The sequence below is a fragment of the Populus trichocarpa genome, chromosome 16 (assembly GCF_000002775.5).
Source record: "Populus trichocarpa isolate Nisqually-1 chromosome 16, P.trichocarpa_v4.1, whole genome shotgun sequence".
Classification (NCBI taxonomy): domain Eukaryota; kingdom Viridiplantae; phylum Streptophyta; class Magnoliopsida; order Malpighiales; family Salicaceae; genus Populus; species Populus trichocarpa.
The window spans coordinates 1,865,499-1,883,889 of NC_037300.2; the positions used below are offsets into that span (position 1 = coordinate 1,865,499).

The window sequence follows — 18,391 nt, forward strand, 5'->3', positions numbered from 1 at the left end:
GTTTGTTATACTTAAGATTTCATCCTTATTCTCTTCACTATAATTTTTAAATTTTTAAATAATTTATGGAATTAAAGGGTTTTTTCAATTTTATCATTGTTCTCTTTGTTGCAATTTTTTTTTTATTAAGAATACTTTATTAAATTAAGACTTGTTTTTTAATTGCACCCCAACATAAATTTTCACATATTAGATTTGGTTCTTGTTTTTTTTATTGCTATTTTTTAGATGGTTTTTGCAATTGTTTTTTTTTTTTTTTTGCAATTTCATCATTCTTTTGTTTTTTCCTGTCAAAACTAATCTTTTTTTTTAATTATTATTTTGACCTCACAAGATTATTTTAGATTTATTTTTTTATTTCATCCTTCAATATTTAATTGAATATATGTTAAGCTTTGTAGTTGAGTCCGAGTCTAGAATTTAATGGTTTACAGGTTTAAGAGATTGACTCTGATTTATGAAGTTGACATAGACACAAGTTTCCGTGGTTTTTTTGTTTTTTTAAAGCTTTTTTTTTCCATCCTTTACCATTATATTATTTTTTGATTCGCCCAGTCAATTTTAAAATAACGTAGGTCGTCTTACTTTTAGTTTTTTTAGTTTTTGTTAAATTTAGATTTTCTAAAGGAATTTTGTTTTTTAATGAAATTGAATTAATTGATTTCATGATCCAACATTTAATTTTTTAGATGTTGAGCTCCTAGGTTGAGCCCGGATCAAGAATTTAATGGATTATAGGTCTGAGAGTTTAATCATAATTTACAAGATTTGTATCATTTTGATATTTTTTTTCTTCAATAAAAAATATGATTGGCCTATTTTAACTTTTTATTAAATTAAATTTATTGATTGGATCTCTAGTATTTAATTTGAGACAATACTTGAAGGAATTTTATTTTTTTAATTTTATTTTTTTAAAATTAGTGTTTTTTATTTGTTTAGTATCATGTTTCGAGTTATAAATTCAATAAGCACCAAGTTTGACTCAATTTTTTTTTTTTTTAAATATTTTTAAATCCCGAGTGATTATAATCTTAAATTTATGTTTTTTAAAAAAAAAATACATTTTTTTGATTTTTTTTTAAATATTAAAATTAAATCCACAACGTAACATGAGACACGAATCTATTCACCACCTAGATGAAAAGATAAAAGCATTAGCGCCATAGATTTGTGCCGTGCAGACTTTGTTAACCTCTCAAAAGTTGCAGAAACTATAAATAAGGCCTGCAAAGTGAAATTATGATCCTAACATGGTCTTTAAACGTTTTGCTTGTGATTGCTTTGAGAGGTGATTATAATTTGCATTCATGCTACAAATGACAAGCCAAATCCTGTGCACAGAGTAACGAAGCAAACAATAAAAAATGGTGAATTTGTTACAACAGACGATTAGGCAAATAAAAAACTATGCCTAAAACGACAGCAACCAGATTAGTAGAAGCCCAAATACAATCAGAAAGGTGTATTCTTCTTCGCCATGGCAAACACACACATACAATCACTCAAGCTATGGCAACCTGAATAAACTCACATCTTGTTAAGAAAAAAACTTGGTCAGTTACATTTCCTTCTATACTTGATCTTCTGGTCCTGCAAGTATGACCTGTAATTGCAAGCTAAGCGTGAGGGACAAGAGCGTTTTCCAGCAAAAATATCAGGAAAGGGGACTGAACTTTTAATGCTGAAAAGATTGTGTTGGCATGTAAAATAGAAAGAATAAAAAGGTACCCCGTTGCAATCATAAGCGTATTTCCGGGCAAGCATTATCGCTGCATTCCTGTCTCGCTCTGATTCAAATGTTAATACAAATGAAAGGCCCTTCCTTGGTTGCCAAAACAAGGACCTTGCAGCAGTGTTGGCATTGGTTCTAACTCCACACAACTGCAGGTAGATAAGGGCAATGATCAAAGAGGTACAACATACTTATTGGCAGTGTTTTGAGTTTGTCGGTCATGTCATTTTACAGTAGTCTCGCATAGGCAGAACAAGTACCTGCATTGATGCTGAATAAATTTCTCTAGCCTTTGTAATCCACCCTCTGCAAAGCTTTAGCCTCATCTTTCCCACATTAAACACATGAACAGAATGTGATGGATGATCTTGTCCATTCATCTGGGAAATAACCACCTGCATTCCATGAAATGCCAAAGCCGAGTAAAAACAAGTGGAACCCATGAAATATCATCCTATGTGTGCGCTTATTCTAATGTGTGTGTTTGCTTTTTGTGGATGACCACAATACATGTTATTGCAATACAATAATAAGCATAAAACGGAAAAAATGGGAAAGGGAAAGAACAAGGCTACATACGCTGAATTCACAGCTAGATTTTCTCAAAAGATTCTCTACACGGGTTGCCAATCCTGCAGCTGTTACAAGTAATTTGATGCATTAGTATAGATGTTGCAAGCACCAAAGATAATAGAGCCCTGTCTAGCAATCTGATACAGATTAAAAGAAAACAATAAGAACAGCAGGGAAGAGGTAATGGACAGCCACAGAACAATTTTGTTTATTGACGGAAACAATAATTCATAACTAACACCAACCAGGTTCAATGGGACCGGAAGTTGTCACGATGACTTTCTGGCCATTTGAAACAATGTCTACTTGCAATACTCGGCCAACATCAAAGGGTTCAGGAGCATAAAAAGTTTTATTGGCACCTGTAGAGTCAAAATATTGAATTATGCAAGATGGAGAGGGATGTAAGATAACAAACATAAAGGCTCTTGAAACATCTCAACTGCCGTCTTTAAGATTAAAGGGAAGCATAAAAATTTAGGACACGGATAAATACATCAATGCTTGGAATGCCTACTGAATTTCATCACTGATGACACCATCTAGGATTGTGCTTAAGGGGGCTTAAGGCTTAACTGAACACCTAATTGTCCTAAAGAATATTCCAGATGAAGCACCATGAGCTATGAAATCATTTTTAATACCAGTAGAGCACTCTGCTTCTGGACGGACTTCTTGATCCTCAGTTAAAAGGGAGGAAACAAAGCAAAGCAAAACAAAGCAAAGCAAAGCAAAACAATTATATTACAAAATAATCAGACCTAGATGTGCTACAAAATCATGTTATATCAATTGAATACCTGAAATAACTTCATTTTGGCTGTCTTCAGATGATACACGGTACCACTGAACTGAACACTTGGAAAGGGGTGGAGAACTATCTGAACGAGGCTTGAGTTGTAGAGATGAACCTAGAGTTTCAGAACCATCTAGGACATATGGAGCAGATTTATTTTGCTCAGCTCTCTTGCTCTTTGCCAGCTATAAAGGAAAAGGAAACCATGCACACAATACACAAACTCAGTTTTCGATGATTTCAGTATCATGTTAGTATGGAACAGGTGCTAATATTACACAACAAGTATGACATGAACTGAACATTTCAGCATTAAAAAATGTATAAGAAGAAAATTATATCATATCAGCCAAAGCAAATGGTGTGAAAGAAATTGTTTTCATGAGAAATAAGTTTATGACAACATTAAACAAACCTCTTTCTGAAGTTTAACTGAAACTAGAGATTTCTCCCGAATTTGATTTCGTAGAGCACGAAGCTCATGCTCCATGTCTATAACCTGCAAAAGCGTTATATGCTTTATAGTCAATAAAATATTGTTAAATAAATCCATTACACTGTCACAACTGAATAATCTGAGCCATGTGCATAAAATGTGGCTAGAGGAAAGAACACGAGGCTAATATTAAATTACCATCAATACATCCCTGTAATAATAAAACAGATCCATCAATATCCTATCTGCTATCACGGGTGAATAGAGAAAAATAATGTACCTTGCTTGGCTGATGCAATAATTTAATTCGTCTAGCCTCTTGAACCTCCTCGACTAGTTCCTCCACATCCTGCAGTAGAAAGTATGTAAATGGATATTTTCATGGCATAATCAATAGTCATCTCATGTTCCAATTGATATTGCAGACCTTGTACTTGTATGGTTATATGCAAAATGTTATAGTTGTAGCTGTATTATAAAGATGATATAGCTAAGCTTCCAGAGGAAAGGTATATTAAATTATCAGATATGCATGATAAATTCCAGCATTGTAGTGAACAAAATTATGCAAAATCATGTTTACGTGAAGAATACTCAATTTTCACAACAAGGCAGTACAGTTTAGTGTGTTGGGGTGCAACAAATAGTTTAATAGAAGACATTTAATGATGAAAGAACTCACAGCAGCCTGGTTTTTTGAATTTTGAGCGTCCCTTTCTTCTTCATCCAGGGCCTCTCCAATCCTTTGCACAACTGCTCTGGCACTTTCAATTTCAGCACAAGCAAAAGATTTCTCTTGGTTCACTAACTTTTTAGCATCTTCAGAAGCCTGTAGACATAAATAAAATATAACTTTATATATTTAAGGATTTTAGAAGGTTGGCGAGGAAAAGCTCTATAAGAAGTGCATTTACACAAGGTTTTCACAGGCACGAATTACAGAAATTTCATCAATCAAAAGGGGAGCATTAGGACAGCAACTCTAAGGCATTATTCAAGGATTAACAATGATTAGGCCATTAGGATGAGAGAATCACATGGTATCCTAAGTGATACTCAAAGTCTAGACCCATCCTGTGTTTGATTTATTAAGCAACATAGGAAACTAAAGGGAAATGCCATGCTCTAAATCATTAAAGGCACCAGATGATATATCTATTGCAAAAAAGAACCTCTACGCAAATTTACAACACTATCAACTAACCTGTTTAAGAAAGTTAGCCAACTTTTTCACTTCAAATTTTTCTTGAATTAATTCTCCTTCTTTTTGAGTCAGTTTAACTGCTAATGCCTCCACCTGCATAAAAGATTATAGTTGACAACAATTACCATATTGCAAATGTAGAAACAGAATAAGATATGCATTCAAGTGCACTTGCAAGAAGACTTCTTCGGGTATTTTAAAGAAACACAAGTGGTAAAAAAAACACCAAAATACAATTGGAAGCTTAAATAGGTAATGAAATTGTAGAAGGGTGTTGAAATGCATGTTGAAAATATCAAACACATGTTACTATTCGAAACATACAAAAGACTGTCTGCCTATCAACTGCTTTTCTACAGAAAAGAAAATGGAAAGGTGGGGAAAATACAGACCATAGAGATGGCTTTCTCCACATCTTCCTTGTTTCGCCCTGCCATACGACCTCTTAAAGATTCCAAGGCATCTCTAAGCTTCTTTAAAAGAACATGTCCTTCCAAAGAAGCCACCTCTCTAAGCTTTGCCTGAATTTTAGAGAAACAACTACAATTAATTTTTCATAGATCCACATCAGAAGTTCATACTCTTTTAAGACAAGGCAAAAAGGTATAGTAGAAGCTAGCAGAAAGGGAAAGGGCAGATGGCCTTTGATTAAGTTAAGTAAACACAAGATATAGATTTCAATTGTAGATTCAGGCTGTGTTTAATTTTAGAAGAGTATTCCTCATTTGTGCACATCCATGACTTTGTGTCATGCATAATTAAAAAGAAAATGGATAAAGCCATATAGAGAAAATGGCAAAGTTCAAGAACCTCTTCGGCCAACTTTGCTGCAGCAGTCAAGTTCTTGTCGAATTTACAAGCAAGGTCACGAACTGAGAGTCGCTTGTGTTGATCTGACAGCTGCGTGGTTTCCTGTTCGACAACCTCCTTTAAAGATGGACCCTTGTTGTCCTCTTTTGGCTCTTCCAAAATCTGATTATCAGGTCCTAATTTATATTTTGGAAATCCATCAGAAGCAAAGCTCACATCAGCTGAAACAGGAAAAACTACTTCTCCCTTCATATTTTCCTCAATTTCGGGACTTATCTTCGTCATTTCTGCTAGATTAGGTTCCTGCTCACCATAAGCCAGTCCCAAAAAACATCATCAAACTTTAAACCTTGAATAAGAGAAAAATCTAAAGACACGTTGAAATTTCAAATCTCGTCAAATTTCATAGCACAAACCTCCAGATGATTGTGCAAATTAAGAAACCATAGAAACGCACTTTAAAGTATAACATGTTCTGAGAAGGCAGCGTATAATCTAGCAAAAGTCTTGATCAATCATATTTAATTGTATCAGAAATTACACAAGCAAACCGAGGGAATTATTATTCAAATGCACGAAGGCAAAAGGAGTTGAAGAGAAGGAAGGGCCATATATTACGTTGAGTAAAGATGCAAGAAATCAATGGTTAATTTTACAAATTAAGAGGAAACTCAATTCGCTAATGCCCACAAGTACCAAGTCTCACAAATCAAATGCAATTACTAAGCACCAAATTTCGAATAACTTCATTTAAAGAACAGAATATTCATCGATCTGCAGCAACTCTGATCTCCAATTTCCAACACAAACCTTTCCAAGCTACTCTAATGATTCAAAAGAACATGATAGATAGACAGAAAATAAAAACCTCTTATTTTTCCAGCTCAATATTACAACCATGAAAAAAAAGGAGAGACTACTGTCATCCTAGTAAAGCTTTTAATAAAAGAAGGAAACAAATTAGTCCATAAAAGTATGTTCTTTACTTATACTTGCAGTCACCAAGTGTATGTTCTTAACTACATTAGTACATTTCAACAACTCCAGCCCACATTACCAAATTTCTACACACAACAAATTCTTCACCAATCAAAACCTAAACTTTCTTCAGAAAAGTAAAACACATTCCAAATTCTAAAGCAACACTCAAGATTACAGCCAAGATCAAAACTTTGCAACCATAAAGCATAAATTGAGCACCAACCCTTACTCTATAAACCAAATGATGAAAACCCAGATGAATAAAACAAAGAAAAGAAGCACTTACAGAGATAACAACACAATGTGTGACCAAACCTCAAAAATATGCTTAACACCAGTACATGAAAGAAAGATTCTTGCCGCAAGTTGACACTGTGAGATTCTACAAAGAGAGCAAGATAGAGAAAGGAGGAGAATATGAAGTTAGAAAAGAAGGAGAAGAATCTAAGGAGGGTTTTTTCTTTGCTAAAAGGAAAACACTTTGTTGGGTAGCCTGACTGACTAAATTTCTATTCTTCTCTTTGTTCAGTGTTTCCTTCTCTCTCAACAACAACAGCAACAACAACAACGAAGATGTCATGTTGCTGCAATGTAATATTTTGTGTTATAAAAGACAGTGTGTGTGGTCCAATAGTTAAAAGTGAAAAGCCAAAAAGCCTGCTCTCTTCATGCGCTGGTCCCACTGGACCACCTTCTTGTTTTGGTCCTATCCCATCACCTTAGGGTTTGGGCCTTCTCCTTCTCTTTCCAGTGTGTTTGGCGGGTGGTTGGGTTGGTTGAAAGATGCTTATCGAAGAAAAGCAACCTTGTTGTGACCGTTCCTGACCTGATTCATGGGTTAACTTGGTGTCTTGACTTTTGCACGTGCAAAACCGAGTCCAGCTGAGGTTTTATATCGAACCGATTTTGAAATCTTTACAGTTAGATTTTGAAATCTTTGCCCAAGACCCCTGAAATCCGATCCGATTCTCAATCTATAATCCGAGCTTTATCCAGAGTTAACCGTGGCGGTATTTTACAACCGTGCTTTATACAAGAAAAGGAGCTGTAACTAACAACATATTCTATACAGGAATCATTACATCGACTGGCAATGATTTTTGTGATACAATAAAATGAATCAACATACATATGTCCTGTTTGGAGGTCCCCATCGAAAATGAAGTTTAAGGTATAGGCAAAACGACCTAATAAAACATAGGATGCGTCCTGATAATCAGAAACCGCAGTAGAGGTCGGGGATATGCTATGCATGCAAGAGATTTAGTACGTGAGAGTGTGTGGTCGAGAGAAAACTGCCCGTGTCATTTGTTTTGCTGGACTCTCTTGGAATTTGGCTAAAACACAACCTCTGTCTTTCTCGTGAATGTTTTGATTTGCTTCGTAGAAAGAATTTAATCAATCACACCATTATTTAGGGTTTAAAATTTAAGATTTTGAATTTAAAAATCAATATGGGTTATGCATATTTTTTCAAGTTAATTGAATTTATAATTTTTATTAAACATGTTATTTGAAATTTTTTAATGTTTAGTTTTGACTCAAAAATAGTTTATCAAGTCAATCAAAATTATAGTTTAACTTAACCGGATATTAAGATTTGATCAAGTTAATGTCGAAACGGGTTTGCCGAGTCAACCCGTGAGCCCAACCAAATTTAATAATTATTTTATTTGGTAATAAGATAAAAACTATAACCAAATACAAAAATAAAACGACAAACCATGCATGTGAAACAAAACGATATAATAGGTTGTTGAAAAGAAACAAAAGAACAGAAAAAATAACACTTGGAAGAGACTTGAGATGAAGGATTCAGTGTTTTCCATTTTCATTTCTTTCTTTAACTTCTTGCTCACTTTATGGGAGGCTCCACGATACATGCACAGGTACTGCACGATGCCATACAATCCAAACATGGCCGCAACAAATAATTTAATTACACAAAAAATAAAATAAAATCAAACTAATACTAATATATAATATACATTAGACTAGAACTGTGTGTGTTTGTACTAGGTGGTGGTGGTTAAACAAGTCTTAATCATCGTTAATTAGATAGGTAAACAACCGTTTTGTTACTTTATAGGAGAGCTTATGCAAGAAACTTCTTTAAATTCTAAAGTGAAAATCATAATCCAATCAAAAAGTATCATTTGCGCGCATCATAGTTGTCAATAACTTGTATCAACCATTTTTATTAAAATAAAAAAAAATTATTTTTTTAATAAAACCCAGTTAAATTTAACCAAATCAATCAAGTTATTAAAAATTTAGTCAAATTAATAAAATATTATAAGATAATATCTTTTTCGACTCAATTCTTTGCGGAGTTTAATAGCTATGTTTTGCATAATATAATAAAAGGAGCATTAAAGTTCCTTGAGAACTAAGGTACAATGTTTGAAATGATGTTGAGTACGAACAGATAAATGTAACGGCTAATTAATTTGATAATGTGTGCTTTAAGCCCTAGAGCTTTATGGTAAACACAGAATATTGTTCGTTTATTGATGGTGAGTGGGGGAACAACTGGTAGGTGATATTGGAGAAGCTCAGAGGTCTCTGATCAGCTAATTAAAGTGGGAGCTTTGAAAGTATGATTAGGGTTTAACAAACTATACCCCATGAATCCCAAGGATTGTGCCCTAACTCACCCACTTTGGTGGTCTTGTGGGGCTCTGGGTCTTGGCTTCTCATTACCCATTATTCCCAATCTTTTTCCCCGATCCTTTCAGATTGTCAAAAGGTATGTAGATTACTAAACAAATTAAACCATGGAATCATATTTTAAGAAATCTTTCCCTGATGATTGTTGATTAAGATTTTCTGTCCAAGATGGAATTACAAAGGTAATGCATTGAGTAAGTTTTTGTTTGAAATTGCATTTTAAATGGATCTTTGGTTTGAAAAATATTAAATTGATTCTTTTATAGTATATTATGATGATTTTGATATGTTGATATTAAAAATATCAAAATATATATATATATATATATATATATATATATATATATATATATTAATATATTAATATATTTTTAAACAAAAAAGCATTTTTAAAAGATATCTTGCATCACAATACCATACACATATTAAATATTTGGCATTTGAGCTTATAGTTTTTTATGATTATCCTTTACTTACTGTAACTTTGAATGTATTAAATCTTTATTTTATTATTTGCCAAAGTCAATTTATTTTTTCAAATTTCAACCAATAACTGGAATTTAATAAAGCACCGAACTTTAGGCCAATCAAAATGTTAAGTTGCCAAAGTCTCAATGACTCATACTATATTTTAAAATCCAAACCCTTAACGTCAATTAAAACTAATATATATATAACTGCATGCGGTCCAAAATCTTTTTTCTTCCTCTAACTTTCATTATCTTTTTAGGTATTTTAGCATTGTAGAAAGGGAAAAAAAATCATAAACATTGAATTCTAGAAGGGGATTGATTTGGGTTCGAGCTAGGAAGAATCAACATCACCTAAAGCAAGTCCCACCTTCAACACAATCAATCTTGCCAGCTATTTAAGCCTACGAGTCCCTTTCTTCCTTTTCCCTTTCACTTTTTTTTTCGGGTCTTGAAAGCAATTATGGAGGACGGATGCTAGCTAGATGGGTTGAAGCAACAAGCTAGCCTCTTTTTTCTACTTACGAAGAGGAAGTGCATTATCTTATTGCAAAGGCATCAAAATGTTCGTAATATATCCTCAACACCTTCACATGGTAGGGTCCAAATCCCAGCTTGCATGGGTTACTCCCAATACGTAATATATACAGGCCATGCCCTCTCGGTGAAGTTGGCACCTAATTGGCACCAGTTTTCCTGACAATTTGTCAATGATTCCTATTTAAAGTTCATGAAGAAGCAAGTTTTATCATGCAAAAAGTTTTTGGCCCTGTAGAGGTGATTGATTTTCTTTGAAAATCAAGCTGTCCATGCCTATGCCATGCCCAAGGAAGCATGAGCTTGCACAGTAACGCATGGTTCTAAAAGTCAGTCTTTGTCTTTAAGACTTGCATTAAAGATTTTTCGTTTTGAAGTGACCATTTGTACGTATGGCTTAATTTCTTCTCTAAAAACTTATGGTAGTAATCATATCCATGGTTGGCATATGGGCAAAGGTGCTTAATTGGAGGTGATTTTCTTAAAAAAAAAAACATAATAGTCCTTAATAGTTTCAGAGCTTTGAGTTTGCCCCTTCTTTTTTTATATTTCGCTCGAAGCTTGCCCATTATTCCATGACATTATTCCACGGCCCATTATTGTACTTGAGGGTCTAGCTGCTGTGGTCAACAGTGTGACTTGTTCCGCCCCCGTCCCGGGTTCGACCCTCTATGTGCACGCCTGTCACCCCCGCGGTGCCTTACCTGCTCCTGGGCTTGCAGGATGTCCAGTGGGCCGTGGAGAATAGTCGTGGTGCGCGTAAGCTGGCCCGGACACCCCACGTAAATCAAAAAAAAAAAAGAATATTTAAAAAAAAAATGGTTTCATATGGAAATTTTAGCTCTACCTCTACGGCAGCATTTGGCAATGCGTTTAAAAAACATTTCTGAAAGAATTTGAATTTTTTTTATTTTAAATTAATATGTTTTTGATGTTTTCAAATCATTTTGATGTGTTGGTTTCAAAAATAATTTTTAAAAAATAAAAAAATATTATTGGCATACTTTTCTGAATGAAAAACACTTTAAAAAGTAACCACACTCCAAACATGCACTGAACTTTTTTATCAACCTATAAAATCTTTTTATTTTAGGATTCTATTATCACCACCAAACGATCTAATTAACTAAATAAAGCCAACTAGATTTCTGCGCGCATAATTTAATTAAAATTATGTATATTAAAATCTTCATTGACTGACATTTTAAATATTGTTGATTAATTAGGATTTTGTCTCTATTCCCTTACTCACCGAGCTTCTTGAAGGTGGGTTTAATTCAAGTTAATTTCCCTCTTCAATACATATAAGAGGAAAATAGCAAGAGCAGTTGACATAATTAGAGCATATATATAACCACAAACCAGCAAAAAGATAATATTTATAATTAGCATCGCCTTATCTTAACAAATATTTAAACAAATTCGCTGTCAGAATCATTAAAGATTGATAAAATATATATATATATATATATATATATATATATATATATATATATATATATATATATATATTAAAGGTTGATAATGTTTCCACTCTATCCTACATCTAGAGGCAGACAGGTTCATAAAAAACTAAGGAATATCATGCTGAAGAACAAAGTCTTGATCACTAGAGTCCAGAGAAGTATAATTTCTAACGTGAAAAAACATTCACATGATAGGAATCTCAGCTTGATCGGCGCCCCCATTGTCAAAGGTTTTCCAGTGCTCCACCTCTTAGTTTTCATCTACTTTAAGATCTTGCTTGTCTCGATTTTCAACACATAACATGTTATGGCTATTGCAGCATTGAATTCCTTTTCTCTTCTTCTTTAATTCTCATCTCCATTAATATTATTTCTTGAAGAGTTAAAGTTTAGAAGTCTCTCTATTTACTTCTTATATATAATGATATATTTATATTTAATTAATTAGTCTTATTTATAAAGGTATTTTGATTTTTGATTTTCCACATTGGTGTGTCAGAGATGTTTTAAATGTTTAGTTAGTATTTCAAAATATATATATAAAAAAAAAGACAGAAACGTGTTTTTGTTAAAGTAAGAGAAATAAAGTGAAGTTTTGTATTTTTATAACATGAAGTGGAGAGAGATATTTCTGTGATATCTTTACTTCTTTTGTTATGAAATAATAAACAAATACTAGCTAAATGCTAAGGACTTATTGTTTTCATATTGAATGTATAATCATCCTATTTATATAATAGTTCAACATGACAAATCATTTCCACCCGCTAGTAGTATTCGGGATAATTTTTTATTTTTTTTTTATGATCTTGCTTTGATGGGAATATATTTGATTATAAAATTGCAATTTTAAACATTAATAAAATATCGTGTCACTAGATTTATTGTATTGTGTATTGAATATGATGATGATTTTATCATTTTTTATAAAAATTCAAAGAGCTTGCTATTGAGGAAAAAATAGTTTTTTCCTCGAGATCTGGTGTTTATTAGATTAATTGGCAATAAATTGATTTATTAACTTTTTTGCATAGTAAAATAACTTAATTATCCTTAAAATAAAAATTAGTTTTCGTCTAGAAACTTTTTAGTCTTTTTATTTTTTCAGCACAATAAAATTACTGAATTATCTATGTAAGAAAAGGTTATCAAACTAGTTTTTAGGGGTTTTTTTGTATTATCATTATGGTTTTTTTGTCATAATCAATTTGGCTTAGGAGCAATTTGATATTTTAATAAATATAAAATAATATTAAAAAATTAGTCGACGCCTGGAATGCATACACCAACATGTGGAGCGCCTTCATGCTTTTTGAGAGGCATATGAAGCATCGTTCGGGGGAGGAACGCCGGCTTCCATGATAGTATTAAAAGGGTCAAGGTGTCTCCTTCACCATGAGGCAGCATGTGTAGTTTTTGGGTGATGTTGTGTCATTAGTGATATTTGTTTTTTTTTTCCTCTTTTCTCCCCTTGAAATTAGATTCTTTATAACTTTTTTGGTTTTTATTTATTAACTTATTTTTTTATATTTCATTTTACTATATTTTAATTTTTATGGATTGATCATCCCTATATTTTTTCTGATTATCATTATTACCTTTTCTTTTAAAATTCAATTCATGCACTGTGTTGTTGCTTTTATATATATAATAATCTCATTCAATCCAATAAAATCCATGACTTTTGAGTCACGTTATTTTTTTTCTATTTTTAAAATACACCAACAACATCTAAGCATTGTTTCTTTTAATTTACAAAAAAAATTCAACTTGGCCAGTAGTGAATCACGGGTGGCCTATCTAATAAACACGCACTATTAGGGATATATTATGTCATGGTGAGCAATGTATTAGACAAAGAAAAACAGTTCGTAATGCAATCATCTAGGTGGTGATCCAATAATAAAAGTTTGGGATCAAGAGATTTATTTTCTCTGTGATCTCAGGTTCGAGCCATGTGGTTGCTCATATGATGGCCACTGGAGGCTTACATGGTCGTTAATTTCAGGACCCGTGGGATTAGTCGAGGTACGCGCAAACTGGTCCGGACACCCACGTTAAACTTAAAAAAAAAAAAAAACAGTTAATAATGCACGTACAATGAATCATTGACCTTATTTACAAAGGAATGCTTCTCCCAACAGCCATTGTTATTGACAACACCTCCTCCTCCTCCATTTTTTCTCCCGCTGATGAAGCAACAAATGTAGCTATAATGAATTTGACCTTAGGGATTAATCCCTTCTTCTCTCTTTACTTGTTGGATGCTTATTGTCTCTTCAACAATCAATGGTTTGGCCATTAAAAAAGATTTCACAGGAAAGTGGGACCAACTTGAGAATTAACCAACATCTTAAGGCTTCTGCCATTATCAGTAGCTAGCAGCAACTCTCACCTTTGCATCATTTTGCATATACTGAAATAGACCCACTTTCATGCTGCAATTGAAATTTTATCTAATTTTGTTACTGTAGTGGGTACTGTATCAGTGGCAAGAAAAAATTTTGATTTTTTTAATCAAAATATTATACAATTACACCATTGTCTTATTTCTCTATTTTAAAAAAAACATGATTTATAATGTTTAGATGTTATTAATAGATATGATATTTATTATATTTTTTAATATATAATCATCGAGCTTTTGATTCATTATTATATTTTTTACTAGATGTCGAAAAATATGTTAATAACACCTACACATTAATTATTTTATGTTAGAAAAAAATTATTTGACCTGCAGCTAGGTGAGTCAAATAGACATGTTGACATTTTTTTTTTTACATTTATTGACACATATAGTTCTCGATTTTATTTAATTAAATACATGCATAAGCCTTTTAATTTAAAATTAGGATTTTTTTTTTGTAAAAAAATGCATTTGAGAAGCTTACATGTTTTTTTTTATCAAAAAATAATAACAAAGAGCAAGTAAAATAACCAGTAGTAATCTAATCTAGTTTGAAGTACAAACTAGAAAGAAAATCCAAGTTATTAGGTCAATCTAAGTTAATTATCTTTTATCAAAATAAAGTTATTATTGGTATTGATCAGGTTTGAGATCAAGTAATGAATTAACTCGTTAAATTAACTAAATTAATGTCTTTTTAATTCAAATTAAAATCTAAGTTGGATTAAACTCTAGAATATATATTCAGGAGTCCACCCACAAACAAGTTTAATAACAACATTTTGCAGCTATGATGGAGGGTTGGCGAGTCGTTGGACTTCATAAGTGGCACTTTGGAGAAGAGAAAAGAAAAGGGCTCCTGTCTCTGATGAGAGATCCAACACACTGCTCCCCTGAAAAGCCCAATATTGCAGTGTTCCAAGGAAATGAGATCCTTGTCATGTATTAAATGGCTCGAAGCTCTCGTTCTATGGGCTGCTACGAAGTCTAGCAGTAGATCATCTCAGGTCCCCAAGAGCCTCAGGCCAGAAATTCCACAGCCCATGTAATCACACAGTTGCAATTGTTTTGTGCAGGTGGGAGATAATATATACATCATGAGGAATCAATCATTTCTGTGGTGGAATTCTTATGATCGGAAATATGTCAAAAAAAAACAAAATGTTAACATTTCTGTGGTGTTCTGTGACCGATTTCCCTGTACCAAGACGATGTTTGTTTCTTTGTTAGCATTTAAACAAGAGAGATTGTTAGACATTAATTCCACTAATTAATCCATGAATTTCATTACGTAAATGTAGAATTTTTATGTTAAAAAATAATATAAATTATATTTAATAATTATATTTAATAATTTAAGTTTTTGAGATGAATTAGTTTTTATATTTTATTCCATCTGGTTTTAATATTATTTAGTGTATTATTTTTTATTTATTAATTTTTTTTGTACACATGATTTTTATATATTTTTAGCATATTTATTAACATAACCTGACAAAAAAAGTGTAAATCCAAACATGAATAGTTCAACTACAAAAAAAAAAATCTATTCGGTGTAAAAAAAAGAATTGTTGTTATATATATATATATATATATATATCGGTTTATGGTATAGAATATTTGTCAAATTTGTGCAACAAAATTTTATTGCCCAGCAGAGACAGTGACGTTACTCCTACTCGAACAAAGAACTCCATGTAGATGCACCATCACCATCCACGATAATAATGCATGCTCGATACAAAAATATATTCGAGAGTAGTATTGTTTTTAAAGTATTTTTTTATTTAAAAATATATTAAAAAAATTATTTTAATATAAACATATTAAAATAAAAAAAAATTAAACATAAAAAAATTAATTTTGATCAACCTCCACTTGAGTCGTACTTGCTTGCACTCATGTAATCAACAATAATGAGATCGAATTCTGAGGGGTGTAGTTCAGCTAGTCAAGTTCTGGATTTACTCCCTAGAGGTTACTAGTTCAAGTGCTACAAATCTTATGGTCACTGAAGGTTTACATGGTCGTTAACTTCAGGACCTCTGAAGATTAGTCCAGGTGCGTGAAAGCTAACCCAAACATCCATAGTTAAAAAATTAAATAAAAAACAACAATGAGATTGATATTATAACACCATTAGTGGGCACATAGGAAAAAAAATCTAGACAACCCAAGTACTATTGATTTATTAGACTTGAACATTGATATATTAATAAATGATTAAACGAATTTGATTTGCTGGGTATGAGAAAGCATCATATATATGAATATATTTGTATTTTAGCTTGTAAAATAAATTCTCCTTTCTCCATTTTTCAGGACACCAATCATGTCCACAACTCTCATTTGAGCTGTGTAAAAATAAGTTTTTTAAATATTTTATATGCATAGATTTGGATGGTAAATATATTTGTTATTATATTCTCTAATTTTAATACAAAACAAGAATGTTAAAAATACATTTTTTTTATAAACACATTTATCTAAATATAAATAATATATAAATATATAGTTTTAAAACCTTGCACGGAACTCTACCTAGCTCAAAATTGAGTAATAAGTCAGCTGGGTTAATTTATGTTGATTTAGTTTGTTTTTTAAAATAAAATTTAAAAAATATTATTTAAATTTTTTTTTTGTTTTTTCACCGAGCCCCCCTTATCCAAATCTCGAGTGTGTGTATCTATGTGCGTGTATATATATATATATATATATATATATATATATATATATATATTGATTTTGTAATTTAAATATATATTATATATATATTGATTTTGTAATTTAAAAGATGAGCCGTTAACTTAAGACACGGGACATATCCACAAAGATACAGATGCTTAAAGTTTAACCCAAGCAGGCAAGCAATCAGTATCATTTTACACCATAGATCTGATCTCCATTTTTAACTAGAGGACGTGGTTAATGTTTAACTATGGTTAAAAGAGTGGGATTTGTTAACTTTCGCAAGCCTTTTCGGTGTGTGATTGGTTGGCATAATGGCAGGGTCACATGTCCTCGAGACTTGCTTCATGTGACTTGCTGCTATTTCCTACAACAGTTGTGTGACTTGTGTCCCTTTCCTTGCTCCTGGGAACAATAGCCCCACGCGCCTTTTCAAGGTGTAATTGTACGAAAACATAATTTCCCTTTTTCTTAATAAGTATTGATATCATTATGAAAATGACATGATTAACTCTCATAATCCAACTATAATAAATCATATTTTTTTTTCCTATCATGTTTATTATTCAATATTTTAATGGAAGATAATTTTTTATATTTCTAATTTCTAATTAGGTCAAATTTTAAAATTATCTTTACTTTTATCTAATACTCTTTACTATTTTCTTTAATATTAATTACAAAAATTTAATCTAATAGCTCAAAAAAATTTGTAAAATATATAAATCAAATAAAGAGACGAGCTAACATCTTTAAACCAAAATAATAAATATTTCAAACCTTTTAATATTTCATTAATATATAAATGAGCTAAATATTTTAAAATTATTTTGCCTTATATTTTGGGGTGTTTGACACAATTTGTTTTGTTAATATTTTTTTAAAATATTTTTGGCTTGAAAAATTATTAAATTGATGTTTTTTAGTTATTTATGGTGATTTTGATATTTTGATATTAAAAAATAAAAAAAACTAAAAAAAAATATTTTAATATATCTTTAAATAAAAAATTATTTTAAAAAACACCTCGCACCTCTTTAATGTTAAAAAAAATTAGTGTTTCATCCATTCACATAACATATTGTTATGTATTAAAAACTTAATTTGAATGTCGTGAAGTCGAAAAAATTTGCAGCATTTTACCGCTAACTGTTTCCTACACGCGCTTGAGGCGCCGGTCTTTTATCGTAGTCTTAATTATTTTATCAGAAAAAGAAGAATAAAAAAAGGAAAATTAGATTGCCCGATAGCATTGATTGCAGTTAAATATCTCAACTGTTTTTCTCTCCTGATTTACAAGAATGCCCTCTCATGGATTGACCATTTTACCCCTATTCCTGGCAGAAGCTCGGGTCTAGTTTCCCCGTGGAATGACCATTGTGGCCACGAGGCCCACGACCATGATACCTTTGACAAACTCTCTTTCTTTTCTAATTTTTCTTTTTTATTTTATCTTATATATATATAATTTTATTTATGTTTTCATGTTTTGATTAACTATATATATTACAATCATCTATTCAGAATATATATATATATATATATATATATATATATATAATTATATACATATATTCTGAATAGAGGATTGTAATTAATATAGTTGATTTATATA

The 18,391-nt window shown here is 31.6% G+C and overlaps 1 protein-coding gene across 1 annotated transcript; it reads right to left on the reverse strand.

The window, feature by feature from the left end:
• Positions 1–1,337: 1,337 nt before the first annotated feature.
• On the reverse strand, positions 1,338–7,129 carry LOC7464074 (stomatal closure-related actin-binding protein 2). The gene is made up of 13 exons (XM_002323190.4): positions 6,822–7,129; positions 5,555–5,857; positions 5,137–5,265; positions 4,745–4,837; positions 4,223–4,369; positions 3,821–3,889; positions 3,520–3,603; positions 3,109–3,289; positions 2,554–2,670; positions 2,315–2,373; positions 1,996–2,130; positions 1,732–1,884; positions 1,338–1,606 (listed from the first exon to the last, which is right to left on the reverse strand). Exons 2-13 carry the CDS (start codon positions 5,837–5,839, stop codon positions 1,574–1,576), a joined length of 1,485 nt encoding a protein of 494 aa, XP_002323226.3. The 5' UTR covers positions 5,840–5,857; positions 6,822–7,129; the 3' UTR covers positions 1,338–1,573.
• Positions 7,130–18,391: the final 11,262 nt, after the last annotated feature.

What these genes read in the sequence shown, in the direction of transcription:
- LOC7464074 (XM_002323190.4), bottom strand. Translation starts at nt 5,839, where the DNA reads ATGACGAAGATAAGTCCCGAAATTGAGGAAAATATGAAGGGAGAAGTA. An exon ending in CCAAAATGAAGTTATTTCAG is followed by an intron (nt 2,671 to 3,108) that starts GTATTCAATTGA and finishes TTGACTCTACAG; the next exon opens with GTGCCAATAAAACTTTTTAT. An exon ending in AATCTAGCTGTGAATTCAGC is followed by an intron (nt 2,131 to 2,314) that starts GTATGTAGCCTT and finishes CATGGAATGCAG; the next exon opens with GTGGTTATTTCCCAGATGAA.